Here is a 26,094-nt window from a genome sequence, read left to right on the forward strand (position 1 = left end):
AATAGCGAAAATCTACACATAATTGATAGCAATTGTTTTTAAGTTATTATTTTACCGATCCGGCCCACTTGATAATATATTTTCCTCCATGTGGCCCCTGAGCTAAGATGAGTTTGACACCTCTGCTTTAGAGCGTTAGCCAAAACACTTTTGCCACATTTTGGAACATATTTCTTAGAGAACTAAGCATCTTATAGAAATACTATTCTAAAAGACTCAATCCAAATACCAAAAAGAAAGGATAGGAACATTTGCTCTAATTTAACTCATTCACTGCCATTGACGGTTATAGACGTCAAAAAGTCATTTGAACTATTTCTATTAGTTTAGCTTTTTTTTCACTTTTGTTAACAAGAGTATGAAAACCTAGAATTTTTACACGCTTGTACATTAGAACAGATATAAAATTAGTGATTAATCATGAGTTAACTAGTGAAGTCATGCGATTAAAAAATGCAATCGCCTAATTTTTAATAATCTTTTATTTTATTTTTTTAAATCGTGTTTGATTGTTATTAACTACATGACTTCAATAATTAACTCACAATTAATCTTTTTTTTTATATCTGTTCTAAATGTACAGTACATTTTTTTCTAGGTTTTCATACACTTGTTAACAAAAGTGGAAAAAATGTTAAACTAATAGAAACAGTTCAAATGAATTGTTGACGTCAATGATTGATTGAGAAAATAAAGGAAAATCAAGACTGTTAATACAATTACTGGTATTTTGCATCTAAAGCTAAATAAATACTTCACAGTCCACTCTATTTTTAAAATAAATGTTTCATGATATTTGTGTGCTGACCATTAAATCTCTTTGTGCCTTTTAGGAGGGTGTGTCATCATTTTTCCGAGAAGTAGTGTTCCTCCCCGGTGTTCCTCCCCGGTTTTATCGGAATGGCAGCACAGATGTTGGCGCGGCACCAACATAAAGGTTTCAAATGACGGGACCAGCACCAACCACCTCCTGTATCTGCTTCTGACGAACCAATCCTTACCACTCTTGTATTCCCCATTTTTTTCCCATTACTTTCCACTCAACAGCTCTCTTTATCGTACGCCGTTATATGCACCCGCATACAGCAGACCTCTTTTCTCCATTCTTCCCCTTACCCCTTGTTCTTGCCTTGCCCACTCCTTTCTCACCCCGAGCCCACCTTCCTCCTCTGACAGGCGAGTGAGGAACAAAGAGCTCCTGATGTCTTCCCAGAGAGGGGTTAAAATGCAGAAGTCGGATTTCGTTAGAGCTCCCTGGGTTTAACCGAGTGAGGCGCAGCCAAATGTGGAAAGTATCTCGAACCCAAAAAAATAATTACACTGTTGGAGGTGAAGCAAGGGAGACAGATGAGCAAAAGGGGGTGAAGGAAGGAGGAAAGCGACATGGGGGGAAAGATGTATTTTTTTTAAAGGCGCTAAATGTTTGAGAAAGTAGAACCAGCTGTTATCTCGGGGCGAGGGGTGCGAGCTGAGGCTACGTAATACATCTAAAAGATTGAATTATGCCTGCTCAAAGGTGTTACAGAAGCCTTATCTGTTAGATGAATGCCTTTCTCACATTGGTCAGACAAAAGACATTAGGAAAAGAGTACAAGGCCTATGTTGAGAAAAAATATTCGAACATTTATTAAAAGAAAAAAAAGTGAACGCAAAGGTGATCCTGCATTTGTTGGATCTAGTTTTCTCTGCATTTCTCCAAAACTATTCTAACAGTAATGCCAATTCCTTCATTTTTGCTGTAGACAAAAAAAAAAAACACATTAGGAGACTTTCATTTCCAGATTTTTTAAAATGTATTTATTTGCAAGTGATCAAATCAGACTACATGAAAATCCTCCAGAGGGCAGGAGTGAATATATCACAATCTACAGAAGTACTGAGGTTACACTTGAAGATGCAAACCACTCATTAGCAAGAAGAATAGGACTATAAAAGTCAGGCTGGAATTAAGCAAAAAGTACAGAGGCGAGCTTCAAAATTTCTGGGGATGAAAGTTTTATTGACTGGTAAGATTTTTCCATGCCCATACTGTGCCCCCCTTTAGAGCAGCACATATTAGCTTTTGTTTTTTTCCACTTTTCCCATCCCTCAAGTTTTTCCTTTTTTTCATCTAAAAAACTAAGTAGCGAGCCGCCAGGCTTCTAATTCTGTCTCCCTCTGACAGGTTGTAACTGTGAAGACAAATTCCGGTGAACGGTCATGGCTAGCAAACCTCATCAGAAACGCTAACATGGATTACAACGTCAATTATTTTGTTCGATGTGATTATGTAACTTTATTCCGAGCAGTCTGTTTTACTGCTTTGACTACTTGTAGTGGTAAATTGGATTACTTTATTTTTAATCCAATCAGATTTTATTATATGTGCTGCCATGTCAATATAAGATGTGCAGGGTCTTCAGAATCAGTAGCGCTGGCCGATGTAACTGAAAATGTATTAGCGATGAGACCTTTTTTTTAACCAATCAGATTTCAGTAGCTGGCCCTCGATGATGTCATCAGATTTGCGTCCAATCATTGGTTGGGTTAGGGTAAAATACTCGGTTAAATTATTATTATTATTACTAATGCAGTCAGCCAGCCATCTTCATTGCTGCCGAATCATTGGTGGAAAAATGTGGTGTGGGTGTGGTTATGATGTTAATCAGCCCTAGCTTTAAACGTGACTCCTTTCCTTTCTTAGCCTGACCTAAAAACATCGTTACATCATACTTATTTTGTAAAAATAGAAAATCTCCGCTCATGCAAGATCAGCAGTGGAGGCAACTGAAATAACTCTTTCATGTCATATATACAGACGTTGTCATTGGTTTTCCTCGATGGCTCCATACTCATAATTCTTGTCTGTCCTCTATATTTGACAGGCATCCATCCACTCCAAAGAAAGCACTGGCAGTAAATGATTGTAATTTGAAATACATACACTACGCTGTATTTGAAAGCCACAATTGCTGGTTCATACTCACGAGAGCTTCAAGATAGTTTATTTTTGAAAAAAAGATGATAAATTTAGCATTATCATGTTTTATCTACAGAGACTCGTTTGGCCACAATATGTTGGTTGTTTTAATTAATCCTTTTTTTTAGTATGATGACTAGATAGTGGTAAACCTTAAAAGGACTACGTACAATGTTTACATGTCAGCAACCAAAAATATTTTATTGAACAAAACAAAAAATGCAACTGTCACATTTAAGGGGCAACTGGATGGGCAACTCACGGCTGAGCGACCCTTTGATTGATTGGAATTGTAATTTTTTATTTTTTGAAACCAAAAATGCTGGTAAACTTTCGCTATATGTTTATATGCAAAAAAACAGGAGGAAATGGGGAAAGAACTGCTGGAAAAACTGTGAAATAGCCAATATATATGAAAATAAAAAATTAATGCAAATATGCTATTCCACAAGTATGCAGGGTGGACTGTCGTTTTAAATTGCAATATCACAATTCACCACTAAATGGCAGACACGGCTTAGTTGCGTTTACACTTGGTCTTATGCTGCCGTATATTACAATATGAGTACACCTAATCATTTTTCTTTCTTTTTTTATTTGGATTTTTTATTTTTAACAAACCCCCAAAAATCTTCAAGAAATGCTGATAAACTTTTGTTATATATTTATATGCAAAAACAGGAGGAAATGGGAAAATAACTGCTGGGAAAACTGGGAAATACCCAAAATATATAAATAGATAAAAAACTGTGGGGGGGGGGATGCAAATATGTTAATCCACGGGACTGTCGTTTTAAATTGCAATATCACAATTCACCACTAGATGGCAGACACGGCTTAGTTGCGTTTACACTTTGTCTTATGCTGCCGGATATTACAATCTGAGTAGACCTAATATTTTTTGTTGTTGTGCTGATTTTGGAATGTTATGCGGGACAAACATAATACCTCAATAATAATAACATTTTGAGAGAGATTATTCTTGTGGGGAAAAAAAATGCACAAATTGAGTTTGCTGTTCAGCACTTTTGTGCCATCCTTGAACGCAAGAGAGCCCTTCGCACTGGGAGCTTCCTGATTATACCATCGTTGAGTGTTCTTCATCAGGGCACCTTGACTTCGGAACAACCTGCTCACTGAGATAAGGCACGCAAAATCGCAGACATCTGTTAAATTGCTTCATAAAACTCACTTTTACAGACTGCCTTTTATGTGATGTCATCGTCTCCAACGTGTTCCAGTTTCTGCCAATATCCAGTAACTTTTGCACGATCATTGAAGAGCAGTGACCTGCGTGCGAGAAAGAATAGGTTGTAAACCGGAATATGGCTAAAACGCTTTTCATTTTAAGAAAACAGTGTAACAGCTTGCAACATGCTCTTTACCTCCCTACAGGGAGGAAAACAGTAGTTGGCGCACATCCTCTTTAGCCTATGGGTATGTTTACTCTGAGTGTTAATGGCCTGTTGTGGAAGCTTGTGAGCGGATGCAATCATGATATTCCCTAGTAGGGAGGCAAGTGTCCTCTGTGTGTTACCGTGTCGTTTAATCAAGGACCGAACGCATAAACATTGCGGAGCAGTTGTGTTTATTATGTTGAATTAAGCTTTGAGGTTAAGAAGATCCAAGATGCTTCAGATGAAGGAGCAAATCGGTTTGACTTTGTGAAAGATCAAGGAAGGGGAAGCGTTTCGTTTTAATACTGTAACGAACAGCAACTTGGTTTTAATTACTAGCTAATTAATCACTGTTTTGCCTGAAGCTCTTTATCTAATAAATATGCACTTATAAATAATGTAGGATCTCCAAACGTTTTTTATTTTATTTTATTTTATTTTGATTAAGTCTAAACAAGAACTTGGTTGTTTAATGTTCCTGTCATTGAAGCATTTTTATCACCTTAATGTAAAAATATTTAATATAGTGAGCCCAAACACGAGAGTCACAGTAACATTAGAAGTCTATCAACAGTTCTTGTATTAGTAAGGCAAGTTTATTCAAGAGAATAGTCAGCGGTACAATGTGACCGATTTATTGTTTTTTTGCCAAAATGTAAAGTAAGAGCTTGAATAAAGGTCCTGGATTGTTCTCAATGAGACAAGTGGTATAGATACTGGATGGATGGTTGTATGTACTGTAGTATCCAAATGGAACATTTCATGTTTGTCATACATAGAGTATGTCTATTTGTTTTCAAACATCAATTTGAATTGATAAACATTGCTTATTGTGTCAATTAGAATGTTTTCATTACTGATTATGGTGAATATAAACATTTTCTACTTGAAATCTTAAAACTTACCATCTTAAAATATGAAATGATTTTAAGATGGTAGTTTTATTTAATTCAGTATACAGTTACAGTAGAATCAAATCCCCTACTTAGTTAGTTCCACAACATCCCCATACTGTGGGTGTTAAATCTGCAATCAGTTTTTGTTTTGTGTGTTTTTTTTTTGGTGGTGGTGGTATGAAACCGAATGGTTTATGATAAACATATACCAAACAGGAAATTGCAGAAGATTCAACACAGCTGTGTGTTCTGAATCTATTTAAACATATGAGAACGTCTGTATTATTCAGACAATATTTTATACTATGACTCTGGCTTATATTATTTTTTAAATAATGAGAATTCTTAAAGATTGTGCACCTTAAATTGTGGCCATTAAGTGCAAATACTGGTAAAAAAGCAAACATGATTTCATTATTTTTTTTATTTTTTTTAAATCGTCATTTGTGCTCACGGCTACAAATGTAATGTAAAAGCGAGTATTTGTGACGTAAGATGAAGTCACTCTACGAACACGGACGGAGACTCCAGACTTCCGTTGCGCAGCGTTACTGAACGTTACGGTATTTCCGTCATCGGTAACCTTGACGACTAGACTATAACAGGAAGTGCGCTGTGCTGACTGCTTTCGCAATATTGCGTGGCAATTGACGCGGACTGCAAGTAAAGGTATGTTTATACCCATTATGTTTCTTGAACATAATGCGTGGAATATGATTGTGAGTAACTTTACACGGACTTGGTGAAATTCTTAAGTTTGTAAACTGCACATTAGGACGAGTGCATGTGTAGCTGTTGTGTTGTAATTTAAACATATTGGTGTAATAATTATGATGTAACTATAATCGATATCGTTATCCCACCTTGGGTTTTTGTTTAGCTGTATCCTAGCAACCGAAGCCGGGGGCAGGCTGTTGTCGATGCATTTGAAAAGCACTCGACTCGGATGATGGCTTGTATCAGAATTAAGTGTTAACAAATATCAGGTAAGTTTGCTCGTGAGTACATTTATTTGGTAACTTATCAATGAGTACTATCAAGTGTAATATAGTGTTACTTTCCATGATATTGGTCACATTCAAACGTTGCTGTTTTTTCTTGCTTTTTCATAATCTCTTATAGTTCATTGTTAATGGTACAGTTTAAAGCATCTCAATTTAAATTGTCTGCGACTTTTTAGAACCTGTTGACATTGCTGGTGGCTTTCACATTTTAAAGGGGAAGTCAACACAAAAATGTTACTTACAATTATGTTGTACACAGCGTGCTGATTAATATTGCGTTTGTGGAATATGAATGAAGTAGCAAAATCCATCTCTGGGGGTGGTTTTGCCACTTGCTGGCGACAGAAAATGACATCACAGTTGCTCATCATCTTCTTATATTGATGTCACGTCTGCACTGTTGTAAAGCCCCTTACAGATGTTTTCAACACTGGTCCCTGTTTATTTTGGGTCAAGTTGAATCTAAAATATTTTTCTTTTTTTTTTTCTCCTGTTTTATTGTCACCAGCATAATGGGTACATTACTGACCAGGGTAGCCAAATGGTCCTCAGCGGACAACAAGCTGGAATCGTCGCCACTGAATAAACTGCTGCTGAACGAGCTCATGCTCTTTGTGGAAGACTTCAGCTCCTTGCACCCAATGGAGGCAGAGCTCTTGTTTGAGGAACCACTGGAGTGGACGAGCACTTTAGAAGGATCTGACTTCGAAGCAGATTATAACATCACGTCAGTCGAATCACCAGCTTTCAGTATTTTTACGTGTCTGGAAATGTATTTGGATGTCTTTTTTTCAAATTGTGTGAGATGTGGCTCATTGTCAGACATTTGTAATTAACAAATCATGCAACTAAGATTATTAAAGTACTTTATGTGTTGTCTCCTCAGAGAGACAGGAGAAGTCGAGTCCCTGGAAAAAGATGGGAATGAACATCCAACTTTAAAGCTCACTCCTCCGAATATTTCTGTGCGTAACTTCAACCAGCTCTCCTATATCATGAATATGGAAAATGATAAGAGACTGAATGAAACGAAGGCGTGCATTGAAGGTAAATGCTTCGACCATCGACATGATGCAAGGTATTTACGTTGCTGATTATATTTATTTCGAGGTGAAGCCTTTTCAATCCATTTTAATCCAGAAACATGCATAGCAGTGGTTCTTAACTTGTGTTCGATCGGACCCGATGGGTTCAGTGAGTCTATCTCAAGGGTTCGGCGGAGGTCAAGACACACATAATCCCTTCGTACTAGCTATGTCGAGCAAAAAAAAAACTAGGGGTGTGTCAAAATGAGTGCGTTAATTTTGAGTTCATATAAAGTTTCTCAAATTTTTTTAACACGTGATTAATGACCGCCCCTTACTTGGAAAGCCTGTACTGGGGGAATTCCAGTCGCAATGCAGCAGACACATCCACGTCAAAATTTAGCAGTAAAAAATTCAATAATAATGCATATATTTGTGGAGACTGGGGTCATTTTAAAAATGTGCAGAATTTCACAAGTTACTTCATGTTAAAGATTAGATAGCTCTTAATATATTTAAAAAACGTCTTACAAATGCAATTATGCCATCTAGTGGCAGAAAAATGACTTCAACACAAATCGATACCACACGTTTTTTACAGTACAGTACACCTTTTTAATTTGAACTAAATTGTATGTATTATTATTAAATTACTGTATTAATGACTAAAGGATGCAGCCACATTTCAATTAGTTTAACATCTTTGATGTATGAAACTTATAATTGTTTTTTACATTTTATTGTACATTTAGAACAGATATAAAATTTGCAATCAATCGTGAGTTAACTATTGAAGGCATGTGATTAATTATGATTAAAAAATGTAATCGCCTGACACCCCTAAAAGAAACATATGGTGTTCCACAAGGTTCAATTCTGAGGCCCCTGCCATTTTCATTGTATCCGCTGTTCTGTGATTGTGTATAGGAAACTTGCTGAGGTTCCGTACCTCCAACAAGGTTAAGAACCACTGCTGTATAGCTAATTTTCCCTTATTGCTCAGAAAACAGAATGCCTTTGGTGAAGATTCTTGGTCCAATTTATGGCAACATGCAGAAGGTCGCAAAAGGACAATCACAAGACAAGGACTCCGAACTAAAGAACCAGTTTTTCCGTGTTCTAAAAGATTTGGATAAACAGATTGTTCGCAAGATCCTTAAAGAAATATCAGAGTGGGTGTCCTCTTTTTGTCTCAACATAACTGCAGTATGCTTTAAAAAGAAGCACCTGACCAAATTGTTTTGTTTTTTTCAATATTTTTCAGTAAATTCAAGCTCAATCCCTCCTTTGTGGACAACGAAGTGGAATTTTTACAGAGTTTTTGCGGTCCAGGGGAGAATAAGGTGTTAAAGTTGGTGCAATACACATCAGGTTTGAATTATATTCATATTTCACTGGATTGCAAATACTAAATATTCTTATAAGTCTGACATTCTTAAATTATTACATTTATTCTGATGAAGTTTAGATTTACAGCATGGTTTTGTTTTATAGAGCCTATTTGTAAAAATATCTTGTAGGTCAAATGTACTTCTTCTATGGTTTGATTTCTCAAATGTATTAGTTATAATATATTTGATGACATCATACCTTTATGCATTGTCAGGTTGCTCAGTATTATGATTACAATCCAAAAGCAACCTTTGTCCCTCACATTTCATCAGAGTATGAATTTCAAAATGGATGCCGTGCCCCTCTATGGAGACAGATGGAAGGTGAGATGTGTTACCTCATGATCGAGCCTTATGACATGGAGACGCTCTACATCACCTGCAGCAGTGCTGGAGTTTTTCTCAACATGGTAAGGTGTGATAAGGACTTAAATCAGCAATTATAAATATGAATTATAGTTGATATTGTTGGCACGTTTGTTGACAAGAAAAAGTTAATGGAAGTGTAAATACCGTATAGTGTAGCCCAGGGGTCTGCAACCTACGACTCTGGAGCTACGTGTGGATCTATAAAAAAAAAAAAAGTAGATTTTTTTTTAATTATCTTTAAAAAAGATATATTACCTAATAACCTTATTACTTTAAAATGTCCTAAATGTGACCATAAAATGGCCAAAAAGGAAGAGAAAAGTAGAAAGTTACCATAAAATTTCCATGAAATTGCCCAATTGTCCGAAAATGTATTTTAACAAAGGCAAAAAAGAAAATGCTTCAAAAGTAACTATCAAATGCCCATAAACAAAATAAATCCTGAAAATTGCCATAAAATGTCCACAAAATTGGCCCAAAAAGTCAGAAAACTGATTTAAGAAAAGGCAGGAAAAAAAAAAGAAATCCCAAAAAACTGCCATAAAATGTGCACACACAAAAAAAAATGTCCGGAAATTGATTTAAGAATTAATGATTTAATGATGCATTTTTATGTTTTCAGAAAAAGAGACCAGATAGATAAAAAAGTTGTATTACCCGTTAACCTTATTACTTAAAAATGTCCAAAACATGACCATAAAATGTCTAAAAAGGAAGAGGAAAAGCAGAAAATTACCATTAAATGTCCATGAAATTGCCCAAACCATCAGAACATTTATTTTAACACAAAGACAAAAAAGAGAATGATTCAAAAGTGTCCAAAAACAAAAAAATATCCCGAAAATTACCATAAAATGTCCACAAAATTGTCCCCCCAAAAAGGTCAGAAAATTGATTCAAGAAAACGCAGGAAAGAAAACGTTCAAAAAGTCTAAAACCATAAACCAATAAACCATAAAATGCCTAATAGAGGACTACACAGAAGACAATAGCACAAAGCTGATGTTTTTTTTCCTTCCAGTTTCCAATGTTTGACAAGGTGCTGCCACATTTATCTGTCATGATTTTTTGTCTTCTACGCCGGTTTTGTGTTAGACAAGATAGGCTTATATTATTCAACAATGAGGTAATTCCAGCGTACTATCAAGAACTTAAAGGCTTCCATACACCAAACATTGGCTCCCTTCAAATCTGTTTTCAATCATTTTAAAAGTTAATTTGCACGCTTGCTGCAACGTTGACTCTTTCACTGACTTTGCTGACAAGCCAGAGGTTTCCTGTCTCTGTTTCTTCACCTGGAAATATTTCAGCCAAAGTGGAGGGGCGGGGGTGTAGAAACTGCAGCCTGGCACCGGGACGTGTGACATTGATGCAAATGAAACCTCAAAATACGGTAGTGTCTTAAACCTAATTTAGCGGTTAACATGGCTTTACACTTCCCTTCGGAGGCTGCCTGGAGATTCTCTGAGCTTTCTTGGCCAGTGCGCTACTCACAAACTGGCATGTGGGTCGCGTTAGGATTGTGGTTTGGTCAGAATTAATGAACGTGTTTTTTACTATGTGCTCACGCAGGGTGTCAAGCATGAGGGAGACGAGGATGCCTATGAGCGGACGAGCGATGTGTACAAGAACGTGGTTACGCTGCTGAAGAGCAAATCACAACTCTTTGCTGAGAGCTTGAACGCACAGGTACAGTGGAACAGCTGGCAAAAGCATTTAGGAGAAACCGGGGCTTGATGTCACACTTTTTACACTCATATACATTTCTTGGAATCAATACGTCATATTTAAAAAAAATTGTACCAGATGAAAGACCAAAGTCTCATGTATGTATTTAGTATTCATGTCATTTTAGTTAGCAATCAAACAGAGAGTGGACATGTGACAACTTGGCCCCACCATTGGCTAAGTTGTCTCAATATATAGGTCAAGATGTCAAATTGAATTTTGCAACTAATTTAACAAGGGCAGAATTATTGTACCTCCAAATCCGAGACCATGGTCCTCAGTCGGAAAAGGGTGGAGTGCCCTCTCCGGGTCGGGGATGAGATCCTGCCCCAAGTGGAGGAGTTCAAGTATCTTGGGGTCTTGTTCACGAGTGAGAGTAGGTTAGAGCGGGAGATCGACAGGCGTATCGGTGCAGCGTCTGCAGTGATGCGGACGCTGTATCGGTCCGTTGTGGTGAAGAAGGAGCTGAGCCGAAAGGCAAAGCTCTTGATTTACCGGTCGATCTACGTTCCTGCCCTCACCTATGGTCACGAGCTGTGGGTCGTGACCGAAAGAACAAGATGCCGGATACAAGTGGCCGAAATGAGTTTCCTCCGCAGGGTAGCCGGGCTCTCCCTTAGAGATAGGGTGAGAAGCTCGGTCATCCGGGAGGGACTCAGTGTCGAGCCGCTACTCCTCCGCGTTGAGAGGAACCAGTTGAGGTGGCTCGGGCATCTGGTTCGGATGCCTCCTGGACGCCTCCCTGGGGAGGTGTTCCGGGCATGTCCTACCGGCGGGAGGCCCCGGGGACGACCCAGGACACGCTGGAGAGACTACGTCTCTCGACTGGCCTGAGAACACCTTGGGATCCCGTCGGAGGAGCTGGCTGAAGTGGCTGGGGAGAGGGAAGTCTGGGCTTCCCTGCTAAAGCTGCTGCCCCCGCGACCCAACCCCGGATAAGCGGAATTGAAGATGGAACAGAATTATTGTTGTTCTCCTTTTTCTTTTTTTATTTGAAAGTGAACGTTGATGTCACATGTGACAACTAACCCTAACTGCCATGTTTGCTAATACTAGTTGAAGTTTAATGTTATCTTAAAACAAAACAATGACTTGGGTATGACAAGATGCCTTAATCTGTCCTCTAACAAGAAGAATAGTAACTTGTTTTAAAATCTTTTTTTTTTTTATTACATTGTGTTGTGGATTTTTTTAAATTGCCGCTCAACCGAGCTCACAATGTGCTATTCTATTCACAGACAGGCATTATAAAGGAAGAAAACTAGCCCAGTATTACACTTTTTAGTTCATATGGAGAAGATACAGTAATTGCAACGTGACAACTTACCTATGTGACAACAAGCCCTGGTGTCTCTTAGTTAAACAGCACTAGATAAAGAAGGAGAACTTCAGGCCTACTGTATCCCAGCTGACTATGGGTGAGAGACAGCCTGGACTGGTTGCCAGCCAATTGCAAAATAATTTAAAAAACAATTCTGTTAAGGGGGTCATATAAATAATATGTAAATTCTAAAAAGTGATACTTTATTGGAGAAGGGGCTCTGAGTCATTTCTTCTGGTAAAAGCATTTATTTTTTGTTGTTGATTTCAATATATGCTTTGGGTCTTTGTCTGACTGAAAAGTGAAATTCCTCTCCAGCTTCAGCTTTCTAGCAGACATTAAGTTTGTGAGCCAAAATTGTCAGGTATTTGGAACTGTTCATGAGTTCCTCCACCTTGACTAAAGCGCAGGTTTAGCGGAAGAAATACAACCTTGAATAATGATAATGCCAGTACAATGCTTCACCATAGCGTCCTTCTGGTTGGATTCAGTATTATTGTTGTGCTAGGACAGGTGTGCCAGAAAATCCATCCGTCCATTTTCTATACCACTACTGCCGTTAACTCATTCACTGCCATAAGTTCATTACAAAAAGATGATTAAAAATTAGGGGCGATTCATTTTTTTAAAATTGTAATTAATCGCATGACTTCACTAGTTATTTATTTAAAGAAAAGATTAATAAAAGTTCGGGGTGACAGGTGATTAACATTTTTTATTGTAATTAATCACATTACTTCACTAGTTAACTCACGATTAATCACACATTTTTACATCTGTTCTAAATGTACAAGAATTTTTTTCCCCTATGTTTTCATACCCTTGTTAACAAAAGTGGTTAAACTAATAAAAATAGTTCAAATAAATTTCTGACGTTTATAGCCGTCAATGGCAGTGAATGAATAAAAAAATAAAAAAAGACTATTAAAAATTCGGGCCATCAGGCGATTAAAATATCCCATTGGGAATGAACTCATTCACTGCCATTGACGGCTATAGACGTCAAAAATTCATTTGAACTATTTCTATTAGTTTAACATTTTTTTCCACTTTTGTTAACAAGAGTATGAAAACCTAGAAACAAATTATTGTACATTTAGAACAGATATAAAATGTGTGATTAATCGTGAGTTAACTATTATCCTGCAATTAATTACAATTAAAAAAATTAATCGCCTGACGCGATAAAAACAAAGAAGAGAAAAGATTATTAAAAATTAGGGGCGTCAGCCGATTAAAATTTTTAATCATAATTAATCACATGACTTCACTAATTAACTCACGATTAATCACAAATTTTATATCGGTTCTGAATGAACAATAAAAAAAATTCTAGGTTTGCATACTCTTGTTAACAAAAGTGGGAAAAAAAGTTTAACTCATAGAAATAGTTTAAATGAATTTTTGACGTTTATAGCCGTCAATGGCAGTGAATGAGTTCCGTAAATCAAGGCATTTTGAACAGGCATGTTGATGTAGCGACAAGTTATCCTCTTCTTAATGAAGCAAACACTGCAGGACCACGTTGTAGACGAGCTGGGCCATCATTTCATCCACAGTGAAGGGAAAAACTTGTAGCTGGGCTTTGTGAATTCTGTCTCATAAAAAACAATGGGGTCTTTTTTTTCTTCTTTTTTTTCCCATGAACAAGGTCCTCCTCTATAGAGCAATGATTTGCTCACGGCTGCGTGACTCACATGTCCACTATAAACAGTGTGCATTGTGTAATTAGTGTCTGCGCTGCGCTACGCGGGTGAGCTCGTGTCTGCTTGTCTGTATGTTGAAGTACAGTATATTTGATCCAACATCAAACAGCTTCGCAAACCACACACGGAATCAAGATATTAAAATCTGCGTGATTTCTTCAGTAGTACAGCTTCCTGCTTAATTTGATGATGTAACAAATTGCTTCAATTTTCAACACCAGCTGCACTCAAAAATCTGTTAATCATTGGAGGAGATGTTTTTCTTCATTTTCACTCATTGTAATTTTTGTTGGAAAATGTGCCATCATCACAGAGTTCCTCAGTGTGTTTGCGTCATTGAAGTGTGCCCGCTGCTTTCTCTCTTAACACGTGGAAAGGTCATTTGGATTATGGGGGGATTCTTTAACTCTTATGGTTATTTATATAGCCATACTATGTATGTATTATAAGATATATGGGGTGATTTTTTTTATTAATGGTTATTTAAAGTTACACAATATATTATTTTATCTACACTTATTATGTTAGACCAGTATTATGGTGTTGCATTCTAGCTTTCCACACAATATATGTGGTAATCTGTTGTTTTTAAATTAAAATATGAATACTCTTAAAGGAAAGGCCAATATGAACTAGGTGTGCAATTTCTGGAGAAATTGTGTGTGAATGCTGAATGGTAATATTTGAATGCATGTGGAATGCTTTATAATAATAATAATAATAATAATGTGATGACATTAAATATAATTGGTATTAATTAATTAGACAATGATTATTATATGAAATAGAACTCGGGACTAACATGTGCTCCAACCGGGAATCAAACCCAGATCTTCCACATGCTCGTCATATGCTTTAACCACTGCACTACTTGTGGAGTTGGAAGTAGCAATGACATTGTATGTCATTGTATTGAATAATGCAGTATAATACTGAAAGCTGAAAATATGGAATAATATAGAAAAAAAATTAAAAAGGGAAATGCCAAGACGATGACTATTTCTGAAATTGAAGTTGGAATCAACTGTGTTCAAACCGGGATTGTGAAACCACGTTCTCACATGCCTGCGCAGTGCCAGGTGTGTGCTTAACCCCTGAGCTAACGTACTTGACGAAAGTCACGGCAAACTGTGTATTTATATTGAATAATGTGGTGTAATGCTGAAAGCTTTCATTACAGCTGAATGGCGATACATCTCATTGAAGTGAATTCATAACGCATTCCCTGTCATTTGTATACATGTATATCACTTAGTGTAATGGCCATGGATACATTTGCATTGTGGGGTTTGAACCCGTAACCTCTTGGTTACTGGACAACACACTTAACCAACTGCTCCACTGAAAACCCCTGGAAATGATGATAAGTTGTCAGGGAGTGGGCGTGGAAAGATAGCAAGATACGGGAAAATGGGAATTAAGTGTTCTTAACTTCTTTTTTTTTTGACCAAGCAATCCCATTAACTCATTCACTGCCATTGACGGCTATAGACGTCAAAAATTCATTTGAACTATTTCTATTAGTTTAACACTTTTTCCACTTTTGTTATTAAGAGTATAAAAACCTAAAAAATTGATATATTACATTTAGAACAGATATTAAATTATTAATTAATTGTGAGTTAATTATTGAAGTCATGTGATTAATTACAATTAAAAAAAATAATCGCCTGATGCAATTAAAAAAAAAGAAGAAAAGAAAATCACTAAAAATTAGGGCCGTCAGGCGATTACAATTTTAAATGTTATTTATTATAAAAAATAATCGCATGACTTCACTAGTTAACTCACAATGAATCACAAATTTTATATCTCTTCTAAATGTTCAATAAAAAATTACACACTTTTGTTAACAAAAGTGGGGAAAAAAATGTTAAACTAATAGAAATAGTTCAAATGAATTTTTGTCAATAGCAGTTAATGAGTTAATGACAAAAAAAGTGAAAAGAGAAATTTTAATCTAGATTTGCACTAAAATACATAGGTTAGCAAAATTGGTCCAAAAAGATGGAAGGACAGACTTACAGACACAGATACAGTAGATGACTTTAAATGAACAAAGCAGAAAAGGAGGAAGCAGACTTTCCTTCTACATTTAGTGTTTTGGATTCATTTTGACATCTCAGCAAGATTGGAAATTGGGCATGCCGTGTATTTGCAAGCGAAAAGAAAAATCTCTAAATGAATACCAACTGTTGTATGCTGGAATCTGTGGTAGGAAAGACACCGACAGTTGCTTTTTGTTATAGGCTGTCAGGGGCCTACGATTCGAAACCATGCTGAATTTGCATCAGTAAATGTGATCAAGTCGCTGAATAACCACAAAATGACGAAAAATGTCAATGACTAAATTTCACCTGCTAAAAATACTCACTGTTGCAGGCGTCACTCAGTCCTGCTTCCTTAAAGCTACGCCTCTGGGCTTCTTGTGTTGGTTTACTTGCAGTAAGTTACTGGTAACGGTGCTTTTTATTGAGGCATGTCAAAGAAATTTGAGTGTTCCCTTCTGTGGGAGCGCATGGATTTTGTCCATTACACGTATAATGGAATTAAAGGAGGTCAATTAGTTTGAATAAAGTCAGACTGCGGGTCTGTGGTTAGTTGGATTGACTCGAATATTTCCAATAGCCGGTCACTTTATGTTTAAGCGAAAACAAGTCTTTGGAAAAGTGATTGGGCGTGCTTGTACGTGGACGCAGTCCGCTGAAATACATCCTAGTTATTTTGCTCAGCCCTTTAAAATGTTAAGCCCCTAACAACCAGTGACAGTCTGAGCTATTTCTGCAAGGCAGGTGTCTGTGATTAAAACTCTGCTGCCTGCAAACTATTCAACAAGTCACATGTGTCTTGTTGGCATCACATACATGTGGTTTCAAGATTAAAACTTTTTTTTTTTTTTTTTAATGCAGACCCTCTAAACTTAGCCGAAAAATAATCACGGAAAAACTATGACACAAAGTCATGACTCTTGTCTGTGCCAAGCCCCAGTTTTTATTTATTTATTATAAAAGTCTTCTGAAACAATAACTTAAGAGATGTTCAGCTCGCTAACAACAAATCACTGTCAGTGAATTATTCCTACTAAAATTAGTCGACAAAACAACGATCGAGTGGTTAGCACATTTGCTTCACAGTTGTGAGGTTGATAGTTCAATCATTTGCGCTTGTGGTAGCTTTTTTCCCAAATACTCCGGGTTCCTCCCAGATTTCAAAAACTCTACAATTTGTCTGTGGCCTAATACGCTGTTAATAAGCTGGGGTTTTTTTTGGTGCAAATAGTTACAATTGGGCCATTCCCCATCACAAACACGTGACGCCACACACGTGACACAGCACATTTGCCTCAGTATCTCTTAGAAAGAAAGTGAAAAAGCTCAACTACTTATATATGCTGACAGAGCTAACATAAGACAGTAAATATCCTATAACTTATCAGAGTAATCAGAATTTTATTTTTTATTTTTTTAAATGAGTGCAAATTTGCAGCCAAATTTCAGAATGTTATTTAAGTGGTAGTCAGTGCGCCCTCCAGTGGACAAAAATAGTTAATCGAAAAGAAAAACTGCAGTTTGTGTTCTGTCGTCACGGGCCAGACACAACCCCTTATGGGCTGGTTCTGGCCCACGGTCCCTATGTTTGACACCCCTGCTATAAGATGTCTATAGGTGGGAATGCTTTTGATTGATTGGCATGAAGTCAACGCACAACATTTGCTTTCGCGGGCCACATAAAATCATGTGGCGGGCCAGATCTGGCCCCCAGGCCTTAAGTTTGACACCTTGACCTAGTGGTATAGAAGATGAATGAATGGATGACTTGAAGTTTCTTTATGTAAGGCAGATTAGAAGGGGTTTGAATTTATCTGACATGTTTGACGGTTTTAGAAGATTAATTAAACGAATAAAAACATTTGTGTTTTGTCTTCTTTTTGTTCTCTACCCATTGAAAAGAACCTTGAAGACCCTTCACGCGCACGAAAATTAGTGGATGCTCAGACTCAACTGTCACTCAAAAGGATTAACAAGAGTGCTCGTTCTCAACGGTAGGATCCCTTATTTGTCCTGAACTATGTACATAATTGTCTTCAAAAGAATGGTAAGAATTCTTACTGCTTGTTGTTGGGCTCACCTTTGCTGAAAATAAAGTGTGAGCTTGAGATAAAAGCAGAGGTGGCAAATCCAGGTCCAGAAAGTAAAAACCCTGCCACAGTTTGGCTTTAGCGCCAGGTGCTAGCTAGCGAGCTCCCTAGCTAGCTCCGCGGGTGCTCATTTACCTGCTAGGGAGCTATCTAGCTCGCTAGCACAAGGGGCTAAAGCCAAACTGGCAGGGTTTTTAGTTTCTGGACCCAGATTTGCCACCTGGATGAAAGTGAGACTTGAGTTGGTGTAGTTACCGTATATGGTTTAAGGGCAAGTGTAAATAAACATGATTACAAACTCATCAAGACTAATAAATGCAGGCACCTTTTCTGCCCAAATAAAGACATGACAGTAAGGAAATGCTTTTTAAAGTAACACTATGTAGTATTTGACCTTCAAATAATAGATTGAAAACATTTTGATGGTACACTGGCTTGAAATAATGACATTCAAACTGGTCTCTGTCATCGCCATGGCAACTCTAGATCACCTACTGTTGGTGGACAAAAATACGGTGTGATCCTACCTGAACTGAATAAATATAGACGTAACAAATTACAACTGGGCATAATAAATCTTCATTTTATGTCTTAACAGTGAAGAAGAGAAAATTTCTGAACTTGAAGATGCACAAAAGGGAGCCAGGAGCAGGACTATATCACGTTTCTCGGAGTCCTCGTACGCGGATCAACTGTCCTCGATGAAACTGTGAGTGTCCTTTTTTGCTTTTCCTTGAACACGAGCCTGAACATGAAACTGTAAACCTTGATTAGACGTTTTTGTGTGCAAGATCACAAAAAAAAATTTTCATGGGTAGGACACCGTTACATTTTAGTTTATTTAAAAAAAAATGGTTATCAATATCTCATATTTTCTGTTTTGTTCTTTTCCCAGTAAATCCCAATTACAACCAGGGGAGGTTTTCAGTGAAACTTCATCTGAGAGCGATCAGAGTTATGAGGAAGAAGAGCAGCCAGCGCGCCGTCAACGAAACACAGATCATCCCTCAGAATACTGGCAGATCCAGAAACTGGTCAAGTACCTTCGGGTAGGGAATTCTTTGCGTTCTACCATAGCTATAGGAAGACTATAATCTGACCTGTTTCAGTTATATCAAGCTGCTGATCAGGAAGAAAGAAAGTTGAAGTGTAGATTAAAGGGGAGATGCTTCTTTCAGATTGAAGTGGTTGGCTGTGCCGGTGGATTCCTGTGTTGTGAGACAGGCCCGTTGGGTTGCCGGCTTTTGCGAGCCAAGGCGGAGGGGAAAGAGCTGTCTAACGGCACCAGCTGTAGGCAGTGTTTGCCCGCACCGCAGAAGTATAAAAATGAAGCGCGCCTGTGACAAGTCTGACAGGGCATATGGTGAATATTAATGTGTCCGAGAGGAAAGGGAAGGAAAAGAGAGAGAGAGAGAAAAAAACGCGGGTTACCCAGACTGGCTCGGAATCCCTCTGACTACTCGAGTTCAGGGATTGCTCATCCTCAATCAGTGGATCCTATTGTCTGCTTATTTTGGACAGTATAGAAAGTCTTGATACGTTTTTATATTGTCAGGATCTAATTTTGAAACCTATTTTCAGTGATTGCATAACCACTAAATGACGAACCTAAAACCAATCTTTGATACAAAACATGACTTGAAAGTTCTTAACTCAGGTGACTTCTTTAGATACTCCTGCATAATGTTATGAATACAAAAATGTCTCTAGCATTTGCCTTTTAATTCACAGAGAGCAGTCCTATTGAGATTACACTTCTGCATAGTTTTCGCTTAATGTACACATAATTATTTAATATGAGATGTAGATATGATGGATGCAAAGGGGCGAACATCTTCTGAGTTTCCAATTATAGCACACAAAGTTTTGATGATAATTGCTTAAAAAAATAATAATGCTGCTAGATGGTAACACTTAAGAATGCCATATGTTCTAGATCAGACATGGCTACCTAAAATTTTTCATTTTCCATAATACATTTATAAATGCATGTATAAAAGAGCCATTATGATAAAAAAAAAGGGGTTGAAGCAAATACGAAATTAGCCACAAGCTATCATTTATATTTTGTCTTTGTAAAAGGCTCTCTTGCATAGAAATTACTATTCAAGAATGGCTCAAAAAATGCTGAGGAGCAGCAAACCAACTGATTTTGTGCATTTTTTTCCCTTCAAAAATAAACTCACTCAAAATTTTAGTTAGGCTCACTGAAGTTGTACAAGTAGCATAAGACCTGGTGTAAGCGTAACTAAGCCATATGTGCCATCTAGTGGTGAATGGTGATATTACAACTATGATTAACCCTTGCACACTTGCAGTTCAACACCCACAGAATAACACATATACTAAAAATATTTTTAGTGTTTTTTTTATATATATATATATATATATATATATTTCGTATTTTGCATTTTTTTCCCGGAATCCCCGCTGCCCAATATTTTTCATACATAAACGTAATGAATATTTATCAGCATTTTTTTTTTTTTTTGGGTTTGGGATATATAAAATAATGTAAAACATATATATATATATATATATATATATATATCGGTATATATACATTTATTATTATGATTATGATTATGTATTTATTTATTATTATTATTTTTAATCAAGTCCCTGTTCGAGATCCTCTGCCAGTGGTCATGGTAACAAAAGCTGTACTCAGCATTAGCACGAGACAAAGCCATCTCTCCAAATGCGGTGATTAACACAGCAACAAAAATGCAGTATTTAATATCTTCTTTAAACATATATCTGCAATAACTACACCATAATAATGAAAAAAGATTGTAAAAACCATTGTCTCTGGAGAGTGTATTTTAGTATCTGAGCAAATATGTGTAACATAATAAAGGGAAATGCCCTTTCTAAGAGTAGGCAGTCGTTTGCAAGCAACAGGGGGTGTAAATGATATGAAAGGAGTGAATTCAGTCAGGGAGAAAAAATGAATGAAAAAACCCATAGTGGGCTTGTATACTTTATACTTTTCAGCTGTATGTTGTGTGCAAGCTTTTGGGTCATGTGTGTGTGTTCCTGTGTCAACAAGCTTCTGCGCAGCGGGAACCAACACATCCCAAGCTATCTATCTGTCTTCAAACCACACCAGGCAGTTATTTATGGGCTTTGTCCAGTGCTCGTATTTATAATGTCATTACCATCAGACGCTAAAACTTACCATGAGCCAAGTTAAATATCTGTTTTATTTTAGAGAGATCTTTATCCCCCTGCATTATAGACAGATGTTTGTACTACGGGAAGTGTAATACTTTATTTTTTATGCCACACACTGATGCTCTGTTTTGTGTTTAATGCCATTTATGTTGGAACATTTGCCCACGTAACGTGTTGGTAACCACAAGACAGCACAATCATGCCTGCCAAACGGTTACATGGCTTATGCAAAAGGAGTCAGGAATGATTATGTACTAGTGGTCTATTGGTATATTTGTTCGATGTTCGGGGGGGGGAAAGAACATTTTCATTTCAAGATTTAAAGGCAATAGGCTACTTGCGCAATCATACTAAATTAGGTACACATTCATTGAGTTTTAATAAGCAAGCGTGTGAGATTACATTGCTATTAATTATACTGCATCGTGCCATCAAAGTGATTTTTTTTCACTGTTTGGGAAAGGCATAATACAGCTAATCAATTAGTCAATTCATTGATCATTACCAATTAATGTTTATTGGATGCGATTGAAGTAATTGAGGGAAAATACAGTGCAAAATTGTTAGCGGCCCTTGGACTTTAATTTATTTTATTTATTTTTGCCCATTTCAAGCTTCAAACATAAAACAAAACTTCTGGAGTCAGTTGGCTGCACTGAGAGAAAAGGGGGTGAATCATTTTGTTTTGACCTACTTTTCAGTTATGCAATTGTAATAAAAAATTTGATAAAATTAAATACAATTAAATAATAATAACAATAATAAATCAATACATTCGTGTATAAAAATATGTTTTTTTAGGCTTTGTGTAAGCACTGTCAAAATATTTTAATGTCAATTAAAAAAAGGATTTCACATTTGGAACTAATTGAATGCTTTACTATTGGAAATGTTCATGCCTTATAAAACCAGGTAGTCATTTATTGTGTTTATGTAGGGATCTACATTTTTTCCACTCTTGTTTGAGCATGCATACATGAATAAAGTATGTTTTTTTTTAAAAACAATTTATGATAACGAAATGATACGGCAAATGTATTAAGTAAGAACTTGTGAGTTGTGAAAGGACATGAACAAACTTGATCCCACAACAAAAATACATCTGAAGCACTTTTTTTTTAATGAATGGTGACACAAAAACACCAATTCTGCTTGTCTGGCTGGTGGTTTCACCATAACCCAAGCACTAACCATAGACTCGAGTTTAAAGTGGCATATGACGCTCACTATCCATCCACAACTGAGATTATGGAGCCGTGCAGTATGAGGAGAATATAAAATAAATGACGCCAGATAGTTAAATGTCTACTACAAAATTTAACAACGTGCTCTATTTTCAATTCTGGATTGTTTTATCTCAATCTATAATAATCATTGTGAGGGGAAAAAAAGCTTCTGCTCCCCTCATAGTCCACATTTCACTTAGTTATGTTTCAGTTCAAATGTTGCTGTTCGCTTGGGTACAGGTTTAAAATAAATGAGGGTGTTTAGCAACTGTCAAAACGTATTTATCATTTCAAATGCCAGAACCACATTAGTTTTGGGGGTTTGAATGCTAATAGTGTTCTTTCTTTCTTGGAGCGGTACCTAATGGCTTCTGGTCTTGGCACTAGAGTCGGAGCGCAGCCCTGTGTTAGCAAATCATTTACTTCCATCAGCTCCCACCACAAAGCTAAATAGCGAAAAGGCTGCGACATTAAAACATTTTTGCTCGGGTTGTTATGGGGGATACTCGGAAGGAAAGCTGAAGATGTGAGGATTTATCTTTTTCTTAAGATATCATTTGTTGATAATATTTTCATTTGTTTTTTAAGTTCAGCTGTGTCCAAATTCATATATGTATATACGTATGGTGTTCCACAGGGTTCAATTCTGGGGCCTTTGCTGTTTTCTCTGGTTCTATTTTAAGAAAACAGCTGTGCTTTTTTTTTTTTTAAGTGCTAGACAAGGGTTGACACAGCTAATAAACCCGCCAAAAGGTCTATGACTTGGGACTTAGCTTTTGACTGATCAGTCCTGATCAGATTTATGATTCCAGGCAGGCGACCAGACAGCCACTTTGCTAAGTCTATACGCCTTGATGAACTTTGACCTGACGCATGAGACGTATCATCTGGCCATGCAGGACTCCGGTGGCCTCAAAGTCCTCACTAACATTCTGCATTTGGACGAAGTCAATCTCCAGGTGAGTCATTTTGTCAAGTCTTGACTTGGATGGCCTGCAGGCAAGCTCAGAGCCAATCTTTGTGTGCCAATTTGTGTTTTACATCAAGATGCTTGGTACAGTGTGTACGCTTAAAGCCCTCGAGTATGTCTTCTACAAATGTCATTAAATTGCTTTTCTTTTTCCATAAAACATTTTTTTTTGTGAAAACTTTTTTTTTTGTGATTTGATTAGCTTGGATCTCTGGAAATCCTCCGAGATATCAGCCACAATGCCCAAACCCGCCGTTGCATCGTTGACAACGGAGGCTTGCGAAGCATCGTGAATGTCCTGGACTCACGAAATAAAGACGTGAAGGCCCTAGCTGCTGAGACCATTGCTAATCTGACCAGCTTCCGCAGGTCACGGAGAACTGTTCGAAAGTACAACGGTATTAGTAAACTGGTATGTATTTGCAAAAAAAAATGTATACAGATCATGGTACATTGTTGGATTGACCACATACAAAGTAGAGAGGAATTTGTTCTCTGCATTTAATTCATAAAAGAGTGGAAAAATGACATTCATTTGTATGTTTTAAATGCAAAAAAAACCAGTGCAAAACAAACGAGAGAATCAGTCAATTTTGTAGAGTGAATTTTACTCTTTAACAGTCTGTTTGGTTCTACTCTAAACAAAGTAAAATTTACACTTAGAAGAGATTAAAGTAAAAGTCAAAAGTCACTCAAGGGTTGAGGAGCAAACCCACAAAACCACAGAAAGTCAGAATTCTCACTTTAAAGTGAGAATTCTCACTTTAAAGTCAGAATTATTCTCACAAAGTCAGAATTCTTCTCACAAAGTTAGAATTCATTGTAAGAAAGTCTGAATTATTCTAACTTTAAAGTCAGAATTCTTTAAAGACAGGGAGAAGTTTGACTTTGTGACGTAGAGCTATGAATTGTGGGGGGAGTCAGAAAATCAGAATTTTGAGATTTAAGTCAGAATTCTCACTTTAAAGTCAGAATTATTCTCACAAAGTCAGAATTAATTGTAAGAAAGTCAGAATTATTCTCACTTTAAAGTCAGAATTCTCACTTCAGTCAGAATTATTCTCACAAAGTCAGAATAATTTTTTCCCCTCTTCACTGGCCCTAATCCTCTTTTGTAGATATGCAAATTATTTTGTATACATGAAAAATACTTTGAGTAAAATTGACCCCAAATATTTTACTCTATTCCAAGTGAAAATGTTACTTTGTTTAGAGTGGGACCAAACAGACTCCGTTTAGAGTAAACATTTACAGAATTTACTTTTGACATACATAATCAAAAGATAGCAGTTTACCTGTCCTTCCTGCACAGTCTTTTACAAAGACCAGATTTGGTGCTGAAGCCAATCAGATAGAATGTCCCCCCTACATCCTTTGACCTGCATTCATGTTTGTTGACAGAGCGCCCAGTGATTAAAGGCGCTACACCGTTGTATATTTTCCTCAGTCTCAAAATCAGATGTTCTAATGTGCGAGTCGCTCAAAAGGGTAGATTAGTTTCACGCTGTGGTACAAGACCACCATTGCACCGGACAGTGATAGTCTGGCCTGCTCTGTCTCATTAGGAACTATGGATTGAAACGGAATGATGGTCATGAACCGGCTTTGTTTTATGTATATGTTCGTTCCATCCATATGTCTGTTTTTGTGTTTTGTCTGTGATCAGGTGAAGCTGCTGGACTGCGCCCCCGATTTAGCAAACGTGGATCCAAAGCTGGAGAAAGATGTCGAGGTGGCCCGCTTTGGGGTTGTAGCGCTCTGGAGCTGTAGCAAGAGTCCCAAAAACAAAGAAGCCATCCAAAAGGCCGGCGGCGTCCCTCTACTGGGACGCCTGCTCAAGTCCCCGCAGATGAACATGCTCATCCCGGTGGCGGGCATCCTGCAGAACTGTGCCGACGAGGTGACGACGGTTTATCTTCAAACTTCAACTTTATTGACAAGATGATGGTCTATTAAATGTTTTGTTACCACAGGAAAGTTGCAGGAATGCGGTTCAATCGGAGGGCATGATCAAAGATTTGGTTCAGAACCTCAGCAATGACAATGATGAGCTGCGGATACATTGCGCGAATGTCATCTTCAAGGTAGATGTTTGATCCGTGGGTCTTAGTTGGTTCCATTTTCTATGCTGCTTATCGTGTTGAGGGTTGTGCAGAGTTGGAGTCAAAGCCGTCACTGTATGGGAACTGAACATACACCCATTGTGACTCCGCAAGAGATATTGTGATGCCATGAAATGTCAACCTTGTATCTCTCAAAAGCAAAGCATCCTTACGAGGGATAGACCCGATATTTGACTTTTTGACAAATATCGGCATCCACCTTTTCACGAATCTGAAAGCAGATAAAGCTGGTATCTGAACGTAGCGAATTTAGGATTTTCATTTGGATTTGTAAGATGTTCACAGACAGTTTTGACTTGTCGCAAATATTTTTCTTTTTACAAACCCAGACGAAAACCCCAAATTAACTCATTCACTGCCATTGACGGCTATAGACGTCAAAAATTCATTTGAACTATTTCTATTAGTTTCACTTTTTTTTCACTTTTCACAAAATGTTTATTGTACATTTTGAACAGATATTTGTTTTAGGTTTTCATACTCTTGTTAACAAAAGTGGAAAACAAAGTGAAACTAGTAGAAATAGTTCAAATGAATTTTTGACGTCTATAGCCGTCAAAGGCAGTGAACGAGTTAACTACATTTGCATTTCACATGCATTTGCCACTCAGTGAGAAACGAAACTCTTCATTTATTGATTTATTTAAACACTTTATAATAAAAA

General features: G+C 37.2%; 1 protein-coding gene across 14 annotated transcripts in view; it reads left to right on the plus strand.

Annotated features, from left to right (window-relative positions):
- odad2 (outer dynein arm docking complex subunit 2) overlaps positions 1 to 26,094 on the plus strand; it is a 125,928-nt gene that overhangs the window by 77,225 nt on the left and 22,609 nt on the right. For 9 of the 14 annotated variants that reach the window (XR_015092221.1, XM_086066603.1, XM_086066607.1 and 6 more), the window contains 13 exons: positions 6,765 to 6,983; positions 7,143 to 7,303; positions 8,285 to 8,453; positions 8,546 to 8,652; positions 8,946 to 9,082; positions 10,614 to 10,730; positions 17,747 to 17,838; positions 18,533 to 18,643; positions 18,830 to 18,983; positions 23,150 to 23,296; positions 23,510 to 23,719; positions 24,974 to 25,207; positions 25,281 to 25,391. Coding sequence is in view for 13 of the 14 variants with exons in the window: in XM_086066603.1 (XP_085922729.1) it covers positions 6,765 to 6,983; positions 7,143 to 7,303; positions 8,285 to 8,453; positions 8,546 to 8,652; positions 8,946 to 9,082; positions 10,614 to 10,730; positions 17,747 to 17,838; positions 18,533 to 18,643; positions 18,830 to 18,983; positions 23,150 to 23,296; positions 23,510 to 23,719; positions 24,974 to 25,207; positions 25,281 to 25,391 (1,969 nt within the window). In the remaining variant the exon portion in view is untranslated. Of the gene's footprint in view, positions 1 to 720; positions 6,239 to 6,764; positions 6,984 to 7,142; positions 7,304 to 8,284; positions 8,454 to 8,545; positions 8,653 to 8,945; positions 9,083 to 10,613; positions 10,731 to 17,746; positions 17,839 to 18,532; positions 18,644 to 18,829; positions 18,984 to 23,149; positions 23,297 to 23,509; positions 23,720 to 24,973; positions 25,208 to 25,280; positions 25,392 to 26,094 lie in introns of those variants that run through there. The other 5 variants (XM_086066612.1, XM_086066613.1, XM_086066615.1 and 2 more) reach the window with 4 other exon arrangements.

Source organism: Leptonotus elevatus, chromosome 21 (assembly GCF_054856555.1).
Source record: "Leptonotus elevatus isolate MCC_2025b chromosome 21, RoL_Lele_1.0, whole genome shotgun sequence".
NCBI lineage: Eukaryota > Metazoa > Chordata > Actinopteri > Syngnathiformes > Syngnathidae > Leptonotus > Leptonotus elevatus.